This window comes from Ahaetulla prasina, chromosome 14 (genome assembly GCF_028640845.1).
Source record: "Ahaetulla prasina isolate Xishuangbanna chromosome 14, ASM2864084v1, whole genome shotgun sequence".
Classification (NCBI taxonomy): domain Eukaryota; kingdom Metazoa; phylum Chordata; class Lepidosauria; order Squamata; family Colubridae; genus Ahaetulla; species Ahaetulla prasina.
In genome coordinates, this window is record NC_080552.1 from 752485 (window position 1) to 764607 (window position 12123).

Below are 12123 nucleotides of genomic sequence, written 5' to 3' on the forward strand. Positions count from 1 at the left end.
GCATTTGTTAGGAGTTAGATAAGGGTCAACAGAAATTCAAGGGAGTGAGTGGGTCTACTTGTATCTACATAAGGATTCCAGGCTGATCTCTCTTTTAATTCCACCCCCAGGTTTTGCCACTCTTTCTCATTCATACATCTTCTGAGGAACCATGGTTCTGTGCATTTCTAACTACCATAGATAGCACCATGTCCTCTCTATTTTACATGTGAGATTCTTCTGAGAGCCCTGCATGTTTTATTCGTGAGTGAGGAGAGGCAACCCAGGGATTTCTGTGGCATTCTAAGTGTCCAAATTGGGTCCTCCTCACTTGTGAGATCGAGGAGAGATGGGTATGGGGACACAGGGTCTTTTTACCGCTTCCCCTAAATAAAAGCAAAAGTGAACAATCCAAATGTTTTCTTTCTGGTGTTTTAATTGGCCATACACAAAATGACAGCCATTCCATGAGAGCAGCTGCTACATGCTCTCAATAGTCTAGATAGGCCAGAAACTGGCTCAAAAAGATTGGTTGGTCCCTCCTTACACCCATGACTGTGCATTTCTAAGCCTGAAAAATTTAATTGATAGATTAATCAGCTAAAATTTATTTGATATTAGCCAACTATTACTAATGAGGAACAATTTAATTGATGAGACAGAAAATGGAAGAATATTTTTAAACAGTTGTGTATTTATGATTACTGTAAAACTTGGTCTTACTTCAAACAGTTGCTCAGATCTATTAACTATTAAATTAATTTTTTTTCACCATCTCAAAATAATACCTACATTATTCTTCTAGGAAATTGAATTAACTGAATTAATTAATTAATTTGAAATTGCTTTATTTAATTATTGTCCATGTTTTATTTTCTACTTAATTTTTGGTAAAAAAAAATTTTAGAATACATCTGGCCTTGTGATCAGCAAAGAAGAGGCCAGAATTTCAAACCACTCGGTCTGTGAGATGTCAGGAGATTCTATTGCAGCAACTGGAGTAAAATTGCTAAAGCAATTAAGTCAGTGCCAGCACTTGACTCCAGATCAAATTAAAGCAATTCAGCAAATCTTCAGCGGTGGAAATACTACATTTGGGTAGGACCAGTTTTTACTTTGGGGCAATTTTCTGAAAAGAGATTATTCGTTACCTTTTTTGGCTGGCCTTGGAATTAAGCCTCCGTTTTGTGTGTGTATGTGAATGTAAACTATACAGTTGCTTTGTCAGTGTGGTCCAAAGTTACAAAAGCTATGTTTGCACACCAAAAGTTCCAGTAGGTTATTTCCTTCCTTCTTTGGTGTTCTTACCTCTCACCTCTTAGCTTTTGTGTCTCTCTAAGAGGCCTGGCCCCAGACACACAGTTTTGCTTGGAAAATGTTTGGGTGTTTTGCCCAAGTCTTTGTTTGGCACTGCCTGGAAATGCCAGAGGTTGCCCTTGAACTCTAAATTTCTATGCTCTACACAAAATGATGAATCTTGAAGTTTTAATATTTAGTATTTTTCAAAAAAGATGCTCAGGTGGCTGGGTGAACACATTCTGTTGCTTTGTTGCTACTTTGCATTGTCTTACTATGCCACATTTTTTCAACTTTTAGCTGGCTTAAAGCCAACTGAAGATTTCCCTGTGGCTTTCTATTCAAGGACACCTAAGCCTAACAGAGGCACCTTTTTAAAATTCTTAGCTAAGGTTGAATAGATGCTGCCATTTTTTGGTGACATGATGGAAATTGCAGATTTTCAGATGTAAACTGTGTGGCATACTGTAGTAAATGAAGCATAGTAAATGTTTCATTTAACATCAAATCATCCTGTATAAATATTCTGTACAACTATTCTTCTACAATATCTTAGTATTTAGTACTTTTAAATCCCTATAATAGTAATATTCTATAAATAAAAGCTCTCCTGAAAATGCCAATCATCCTTGATCAGGTGAAATAAAAACCTTGTGGTTGCATCTGCACAAAATATATGGGATCGTTATGTAAAGCATATTGAAATCAAAGAAAAAAGATAGAATATAAATTTAATAAATAAATAAGTCAAATATATTTAAGTTAGTTAATGCTAACCTATTTAGCAATTCTGTTAAACTTCCTTTCAATCGTGTTTGATTCAGGGGTGAAACCCAAAATTTTTCCCTACTGGTTCTGTGGGCGTGGCTTGGTAGGCGTGGCAGGGGAAGGATATTGCAAAATCTCCATTCCCACACCACTCTGGGGCCAGCCAGAGGTAATATTTGCCAGTTCTCCGAACTACTAAAAATTTCCGCTACCGGTTCTCCAGAACCTGTTACAACCTGCTGGATTTCACCCCAGGTCTCATTCTTGGAGACTGCCTGAACAAGTCCCTACATTTACTACATTAGTTTGTTCAGAAGCAGTTTGCCATTGCAATCTTTAGAATCTGCAGGGAGAGAATCACAAAAGCCAAAGCCCAAAATGAGCTAAAACTGGCAATTAATGCCAAAAATAACAATACCCCCCCACACAAATTTCTTTCAATATGTAAGGAACAAGAAGAAAGTCAAGGAAGCAATAGGTCCACTAATGGAAGTAGGCAAGAAGATACACAGGGAAAAAGCAGAACTGCTTAATTCCTTCTTTACTGTTGTGACCTAGGCCCAAGTAATGATTACCAGACACAATCAGTCCTAAACAAATATATTTTATTAGAACAGCTGAGAATTACTTCATTCTCAGCTTAGTCCAAATTAATTCCAAAACAAGTCTTTTATAAAAAGTCCTTTGGCCTTATCACCAATCTTTGTCTTCTTTGGCACCCTGCCAAAGGCTTTTCTTGGCAAGAACCCCAGAAAGTTCAAAACAATTGTAGCAACACTGCTTTTCCACAAAGAACCCAACGGTTCTTTGCTGCTCTTTTAAGCCCTATGGGAGAGGCCAATCATCTCCTGGCCTTACTCCCGAGTTGTCCTTTTTGCTTTAGCTGCTCTTGTCTTCTGGCAGCTCTTTGCATGCGTGCACTAGGAATGGGCTCCTCCTGTTCCTCTGCCTCTCTGCCTCTGGAGGCTCCGGAGTCCGTGCATCACTCCCAGATGGCCCTGGCCCCATCTCTGCCTCTGACGCAGAGCCCTCATCTGGGCCTTCCCTGACACCAGGATTGTCCTCCCCAGCCTCCTCACTGTCCAACACCACTGCCAGCTCTGCAGGCTGCTGGTGGACCACAACATTTACATCTGTTTTTATCCAAAAGGAAGAAATAGCCCAAACTATAAAAAGCAGCACCAAGGGAGATAGAACAGGTACACAAGTCAAAATAGGCAAGGGACATGGTAAGAGAATACCTATCCACCATGGATGAGTGCAAATCACCTGGACTGGATAGTTTCCATCCCAGCGCTCTGAAGGAGCTGACAGATGTAATCTCAGAGCCACCAAGTGTAATCTCTCAGAGCTCTTGTAGTACTGGAGAACTACCAGAGGACTGGAAAAGAGTTGATGTGATACAAATCTTCAATAAGGGAAAAATGGATCCAGGAAATTCTCAAGGACCTGGTGCTCACTAGCTTCGCTCAAATTGATGTGGTGAGGCCTGGGAGGGCTGGGGGGACAGACACTCACACAGCTTGGTGCTTTGGGGGCACTTGCGTTCTACACACATAGCCCGTGGGAATGGAGGGACCCTGTCTTATTTTCAGGGAAACATGGTACTATACTTGTAATTCAGTAAGGCATTTGACAAAGTAGACTACAATTTACTTCTAGGTAAGAAAGAAAACTGTGGGATAGAGTGTACTGGATGAACTCATAATTGGTTGTCCAACTCCATTCCCTAGTCCTTAATGGAGCCATATCTACATGGAGGGAAGTATGGAGAGATTCTCTCTTGGGCCCAGTAATCTTCAACATCTTCAGAAATGATCTAATTAGGAGATAGAATCAGATTCATCAAATTTGCAGATGACATCAAGCTAGGAGAAATTACTAACACTTTTGAAAGATAACGGCTCAAGATTCAGAAGAATTTTGACAGACTTTAGCATTGGGTCCTCTCTAACAAGATGCAGTTCAGCAGTGAGATTTCTCTGTTTGATTGCCTCCTATCTAGGACTGAGAGAAAGTGACTGGTCCAAGGTCACTCGGCTGACTTTGGCCTCAAGGCAGTATTAGAATTTCCATCCTCCAGTCTCTAGTTTGATACTTCAATATTGCTATACACCAAACTGGCTCTCTGTTTTTATTTTGGTATTGCACAAATTCAGCCTGCTTAGTCAGAATATGGTTCAATATCCTCAGCAAGCCCAATCTGGGTGCATTTCATAATCTTGTTAGATGTGTTTGGGGAATGCTACCAAATGAACTTGCTATTTCATTCAGAAGTGTCTTGTTGAAATCACTTTTCTCTTAGGCCTCCTTCTACATGGACATCTTCTGTTCTGGATCAACTAAATCAAATGATATTAATCCTAGATCCCAGTATTCTGCAAAGTATTCCTAAGGTATGTTAGAAAAAAACCTAACAGAAGAATGATTGCTTTTCCACAAGGAGAAAGGAAGTCAAAAAACCCAAATGAGCTTAGAGGTAGAATCTGTATGTTTCAGGTATCCATGACAGAGCCACAAATCAGATCATCTTTTGAATGTGAATCATTTCCAATTGCACCATTTTCAATAGAAACCTATTAATGAATAGAATAGAATTTTTATTGGCCAAGTGTGATTGGACACATAAGGAATTTGTCTTGGTGCATATGCTCTCAGTGTACATAAAAGAAAAGATACGTTCATCAAGGTACAACATTTACAACACAATTGATGGTCAATATATCAATATAAATCATAAGGATTGCCAGCAACAAGTTTTAGTCATACAGTCGTAAGTGGAAAGAGATTGGTGATGGGAACTATGAAACGATTAATAGTAGTGCAGATTCAGTAAATAGTCTGACAGTGTTGAGGGAATTATTTGTTTAGCAAAGTGATGGCCTTCGGGAAAAAACTGTTCTTGTGTCTAGTTGTTCTGGTGTGTAGTGCTCTATAGCGTCGTTTTGAGGGTAGGAGTTTATGTCCAGGATGCGAGGGATCTGCAAATATTTTCACGGCCCTCTTCTTGATTCGTGCAGTATACAGGTCCTCAATGGAAGGCAGGCTGGTAGCAATTATTTTTTCTGCAGTTCTAATTATCCTCTGAAGTCTGTGTTTTTCTTGTTGGGTTGCAGAACCGAACCAGACAGTTATAGAGGTGCAAATGACAGACTCAATAATTCCTCTGTAATGTCAACTTCAAGGAAAGGTCTTTGTCACAGGCTGGCAAATGGTAAACCAACAATCTCAGAATTAATAATACTAAAATTAAAATTAAAATGTAACTAATTAAAATTCAATTATTTTAATTATTTTAAATTTTAATTTAAAATTAATTAAAAATTTCATTAAAATGTAATTTAATTGAAATTTAATTAGAATTAAAAGCAGAAGAAACAGATGAACATTTTGCTAATTAGTATACAAATGTATGTAGAAAACATACCACAATAGTAGTGAGGGACTTTAACTACCCTGACATCATGGGAGACAAACTGCAACATACGGGATCAAACACGTTCCTCACCAATCTAGCTGACAACTTTGTTATTCAAAAGGAAGAGAAGGGAAGTAGGAGGACAGCTATACTGGGCCTAAGGCTTACTAGCAGAGAAGAAATGATAGAGAAATTGAAGTTGCAGGAACTTTGGGGGAGAGTGACCATGTCATATTCAAATTCAATCTATTGCAGACACAAGCAACAAAACATAATCAAACTAGTGTCTTAGCCTTTAACAGAAAAAACAACAACAAAGTAAAAAATAATCTTCACATTAATGATAAACTTTCAAAACATTTCATCCAGTAAGAAAATTAAGCTAGAAATCTCTAGATCATGGGCTAAAGAAAAAAAAATGGAAATGTTCTTGGCCTCATATTGTTTTGTATCCAATTGTAATCCTATATTAAGTGAAGCAAAATGTTCAAAGCCATAAATTGTGAAGTCCTTGGATTTTGATGCAGCCAATCCTCTATTTTAGTGGAGGATTCCAACTGATGCCCTAATTAAATCATGAGCCTCAAGCCAGGCTTCAAAAAGAAATCCAGTTATTTATTAGGAGCTTCATGTCGGCACGGCCACGTGACGCCAATTCTAACCTCAATCCAGGGGTGAAATGCTCCAGGTTCGGACCGGATCGCCTGATCCGGTAGCAATGGCAGTGGGTGGTTCGGAGAACTGGTAGCAAAAATCCCGGCCCCCCGGCCCCAGCTGAGCCACGCGATCATCAGAGTTTTTTGTTTAAAGCATGTTTTCTTCTGCTGAAAAAAAGCTTTTAAAAGTTAAAAAAAAACCTCTGATGATTGCGCGGCTTAGCTGGATGCTAGCCAAAAAACGTGGGTGGGGGAGAGTCCGTTTTTCCACCCAGGAGGCTCCCTGAAGCCTGAAGCCTGCTGGGAGGAAAAACAGAATTTCCCCCCCTCCCTGTTTTTTGCAGTGGCTAACAGGCTTCAGGTAGGCTGGGAGGAAAAACGGGGTGTGTGTGTGGGGGGGCATTTTTGAGAGAGAGAGAGAGAGAGAAAGAAAGGAAGGAAGGAAGGAAGGAAGGAAGGAAGGAAGGAAGGAAGGAAGGAAGGAAGGAAGGAAGGAAGGAAGGAAGGAAGGAGTACAAACTTGGCACTAGACACAGCTTCAGAGGATAATCCAGGGCTGGAAGGGACCTGAAGGTCATCTAGTCCAGGGGTCTCCAACCTTGGTCACTTTAAGTCTTATGGACTTCAACTCCCAGAATTCCTCAGCCAGCAAAGCTAACTGAGGAACTCTGGGAGTTGAAGTCCACAAGTCTTAAAGTGGCTGTTGTGCCTTGCCTGCCCTCCTCTCTGCAGCCAGGCCCCTCCCATCTCCTGCTATCTGAGTCAGAGTCTGATAACGAAGAGGAACGAAGAGGAACATGCCTCCAGCCCCCAGCCCTGGCACCATGCCCAGACAGACTGTCAGGAATGAGCAAACAAACCTCCCTTCTACAGCGTGTGAGCACGAGGCCAGCCACATGCTAGAATTGCCGGCAGCAGATCAGGAGGACGGAAAGTCACAGTGGACGGATCCCCACTTTCGGAGAATGGAGAGGCGACGTCAGCAAAAGGAAGGGAGGGGCAGGCCTGGATAAGTGCTGAGTCATGGAGCCACACCCCATGGCCTATATAAAAGACCAGCTTGAGTCAAGCAATTTGAGTCAAGCAAAGTCTCATCTGGCTTGCTGAAGTCACACCTTGGATTCCTGCCTGCCCTGAGAACTCTGAAAGGAATTTGGCAAAGCTGCAGAGGCTTCGTGGCCACGCTTGATACAGACTTCCCAGACCCGGCCATTGGAATGGGAGTGGGACACGACAGTGGCCAAGGTTGGAGACCTCTGATCTAGTCCAACCCTGCTCCAGCAGGACATTGTTAGTGAGTTTCTGCCTTTTGATCCCCCAGTCACATAGCCACGCCCACCCAGTCACATGACTCCCCACCAAGCCACGCCCAAGAACAGGTAGCAAAAAAAAATAGATTTCACCCTGCCTCAATCTGGGCCTTGGCTCTGACCCTGTTTCCCCCCCCCCAAAAAAAAGTGTGTCATCAGTCACATTCCCCAACAAAGCACTTTCACTGGTTGTAGGGATCACTCCCTCTGGCCACTGTGGGTTTCTGTGGAGATGACCTCGGCTTATCGGTTGGAATGTGCTTTGTTTTGACTGAGATACCAGCTCCTTACTGCAGCTGCAAACAGGGGTGGATTCCAAAATTTTTTACTACCGGTTCTGTGGGCATGGCTTATTTGGTGAGCGTGGCTTGGTGGTCATGTTGGTGGGCCAACTTGAAGTCACTCAAGGCAAGGTGGGGTGGCACCTTGCTGTGAGTGACATCACGTTGGCCACGCCCATTCAGTCACATGACCAATGCTGCAGAGACAGGGCAATTTCTCTCAGGGGACAGCCAGAGCTTTGCCGCCGCCTCTTTTCCTCAGAGGAGCTGCCTCCAAGTCCTTGCGAAGGGACACACACACAACACAACACAACAGACTCACACACAATGTAAAAGCAGCTACACTTCACTCAAAATGGCCCCTGCAACAAGCAGGAACCTCACAAAGCCACAAAAAGCTCAAAAACCAACTTTCACACTTTACACACACACACACACAAAATGCCACATATAGCTTTGTGAGATTCTGTGTGTTTGTGTAGTTAGAGTGAAACACTACAGAAACACACCAAATCTCAGAAAGCTGCACAAATATTTTATTTTATTATTTTATTTTATTTATATTTTTTAGATCAGGGTCTCCAAGCTTAGTAACTTTCAGGTTTGTGGACTTCAATTCCCAGAGTTCCTCAGCCAGCAAAGCAGGATTCCAGACAGGCAGATTCAGTTGCTAGCTGATGCAACTGATGTAAAGCATGGCTTTGCCAGCCCAAAAGAAGCTTTAATTAGGTAAGTGAGGAGGGGGGATTGGGTGGGCCAGAGAAGAAAAAGATTTTAAAAGACTCCTCTGACAATCGCAGCTGAAGTTGCCTAATAGCAGCCCAGAAGCTGTTAACTCAGCTGGGATCACCAGAGGAGCCTTTTAAAACCTTTTGTTTTAACAACTTCTTTGGATGAAGAGGTTGTTTAAAAAAAAAAACTTTTAAAGGGTTCTGATGATCCCTGCTCAGCCGCGCGATCATCAGAGGGGTTTTTTTAAACTTTTAAAAGCCTTTTTTTGGCTGAAGAAGAGATGCTTTTAAAAGTAAAAAAACCCAAACCTCTGATGATCGGGGAACCGGTTCAGGGGTGTGGCTAGCCAGCCATTACTACCGGTCCTCCGAACGCCAGAAGATTTTTACTACCGGCTCTAAGAACCGGAGCGAACCAGGGGCAACCCGCCACTGACTGCGAAGTTCATTTTCCCACCCACCCCTGCCTATGGAAATTCAAGAGCAGCCCAGGGATGCTCTGTGAGTTGACAGGTAAGACATAGAAATACCAGATGTTGAAACGCAGGTACTTTGGCTGATGGAAAACGCATCGGTTCCTTTATTCCAGGAATTCAATTCCAAACATCACCCAAGGTGCACTTGACAATGGGAGCAAAATCCTGCCTCTGTTTACCATAATTAGTATGGGATTTCTCAAACCTTGCACTTTCCATCACCTGGTGTTGTTCTTTCTTTCTGCAGAACGTTTTAATGCCTTGGTTACAAAACTCCCTTCTCCCTTCTGATCTATCACAAAACCAGCTGATCCGTATTAGGGAAAGCCTTAAATCCTCCAGGACAAAGCGTGAGATTGGTATGTAAAATGTAGAGTTGCTTCCTAATAGGGTGTCAGAGCCGGTTCTCATAGAGTCTGCAGAAGGAAGACATAAGATTGCATCTGGGAGGGGCAGATGAGATGAAAAAACAAGAAGCCACACCCCTTTTGCTGTGAAGGGTGGGGCTTCAGTCATGTGGTCCCGGCCACCACATTTTTAACTTTCCTGTGAACCCTCCTGAAATGCACTCATTTTCATATTGTGAGGAATTCTTTTGATTTATTAGGGCTTTTTTTTGTTTTGAATAGTGTGGTGGCCTACAGCTGGAGCTGTCACCTTGCAATTAATAGGCTGTGAGTTCGATCCTAGATAGTGGCAGATATTTCTCTCTCCACGTGCAAAGAGAAAATATCTGCTGCAAACTCTGCATCAGGAAGGGCATCCAGCCAGTAAACACTCAGTGTCAGCCCTGGAAGTCATCTTTTTCTTTCACTCAGCTCCATTCAGTTGCCCCAACTCCACCCCGATGCAAGGAATTATAGGTGTTAAAAGAAAAAAAAGTATTTGCTTGTTTGTGTCCTGCCAGTCCATCCAGTCACCTAGACTCTACCCCAAATTAAGGAATTACAAGGTCGTAAAAAGGAAGTTTTTTAATTGTTTCCCGCCTTTATTATTTTTATAAATAACTCAAGGTTATATAACTCATATCCATCACAGCTTCCTCCTCCTGTTTTTCCCACAACAACAAGTCCGTGGGGTGGGTTGGGCTAAGGGGGAGGGGCTGACCCAAGATCACCCAACTGGTTTTTCACGGCTGAGGCAGGACTTGAACTCACCATCCCCGGCTTTAAACACTAGATTATGGTTTCACAGACAGACTGCACACACCTGCCATCCATCTGAAATCCAGAACAGCATATTGCAATATGTTGCGTGAGAGAAATGGTGTGTGGTGTAATTTTCAAAAATTAAATAAGGCTGCCAACCTAATTTTTTTAAGCACACCTTACTACAGATTCAAAATGAATGGACTTCTCAGTTCATCCTATTAGCACTCTCTCTTTTTAACTCCATTTTGGGAAGATTTCTACTTTGGATTTTCTTTTCCATGGATTTTTTTTATATTATATAAAAATATATATTTATATTTATATATTATTTTATATTTAATAAACTATAAATAATCAATAGAAACATTTGCTAAGATATTTAGAAAAAAGTGTAGGTTTTCCTACTTCTATTTATGCAATCTGGAGAAACCTGAAAATTCTGTAACCGTGGTTAACGCATGAGTTTTCTCTTAGAAGAGTGCCCAGAGGATAAAGTCATCCCAGAAAAGATATTAAATGATGACCGGATGGAGGAGCTTGTTTGGTATACTCATATGGACTTAAAATTGTGCTTGACTGAGGAAAACCTAGTGAACAATATTAGTGCATTCTCAGACTACCCTTTCACAGATGAACAGCTGGCAGCAGTCAAGGACAAACTCGATGAGGTAATAAACATGTCAATTTTTTTTAAAAATAGCACTCTTAACTATTTATTCTTCGTCTATTTATTGTTAAGATTTAAAAAACTGCCCAACTTAAACAATGTGACTGAAAGGAAAAATTATATAAGTAAAAAAAAGCCATATACAAATACAAATACAAAATATAAATATTAAATGGCAACCAAGCAACATGGCCATAAAACCAAAAGAGTCCAATTGGCCCCTCATGAAGCCAGGTCTCCAAGGTTTTCCTAAAACAAGGAAAGTTTGGACCTGCCATATATTGGGGAATGATTAAAGAAAAGATCCCATAAGATGACAACATTAAAAGAAGGAAACTGGAGCATGCCAGATGTACTTGGGAGAAGGCCATGCCTCAAGTAATCTGCAATGTAAGTAAACTTATGCCATGTAGGTTACTTTAAAGGCATTACTTGTGCTGCCACATTCTGAACCAATAGAAGCTTCCAGATAGTTTTCATGGGCTGCCCACATAGTCCAGTTGGGAAGTGACTAAGGCGTGAGTAACTGTGAGCAAGGCCTCTCCATCCAGGAATGGGTGCAACTGGTACCCAAGGTGCAGTTGTACAAAGACCTCCTTGGCCACAGCTGCCAGCTGCTCTTCAAGCAGGAGTCCAGGAGAACCCTCAGATTGCAGACTAAGTCTTAATAGAACAGTGCCAGCCCACCCATAGAGAAACAAAATGGAAACTCTGCATCTCCTGAATCAGGGGGACCCAGAGTCCATAGCCACTGAGTTGAGCCTTTATCTCTTCTTCCCCATTCAGATCCTCATAGTCTTCAAACACTGGAAAAGAATCTCAACAGTTTCACTTGGACAGCTGGGGACGGAGATCTATAACTGAGTAGCATCTGCATATTGATGATACCTAACCCCAAACTGATAGATGACTTACCCCAGTGGCTTTATGAAAATATTAAAAAGGTATGATGGGTGGGGGAGAAGAGTCCTGAGGCATCCCACAAAACAGGGGCCTAGGACTCAACCACTCCCTTCCCACCATCACTGGTCAGAACAAGTCTCAGAGACACCACAAAACAGTGTCCTCTACTTCCAATCCCTTTACCTAATTCCGAAAGCTGCCATGATCAATAGTATTGAAGGGCAGCAAGAGATCAAGGACAGCTAGGATTAACACACAACTGCCATCCCTAACTAGCCATCAAAGCTTCTTCATACTGCACCCAGGTCTTAATCCTGGCTAAAAAGGGTCCAGATAATCCACATCCTCCAGGCTCTCTGAAGCAGGAGGCAAAGCACCTTCTGAACAATTAAAACTGTCCAGATCGGCTGAATCAAAGTATGGCCTCATGAGGAAGTGATGCAGTAGCGTCTTTCTCTCAGAGCCAGCTCTGCCTTTCAGTCTCGCA

At 41.8% G+C, this 12123-nt stretch overlaps 1 protein-coding gene across 1 annotated transcript in view; it reads left to right on the forward strand.

The window, feature by feature from the left end:
* The window catches only part of MSLN (mesothelin), a 77910-nt gene that overhangs the window by 36060 nt on the left and 29727 nt on the right, over positions 1-12123 (forward strand). The window contains exons 4-7 of the mRNA XM_058157222.1: positions 887-1077; positions 4349-4439; positions 9163-9274; positions 10541-10734. Coding sequence (XP_058013205.1) covers positions 887-1077; positions 4349-4439; positions 9163-9274; positions 10541-10734 — 588 coding nt within the window. The remainder of the gene's footprint in view (positions 1-886; positions 1078-4348; positions 4440-9162; positions 9275-10540; positions 10735-12123) is intronic.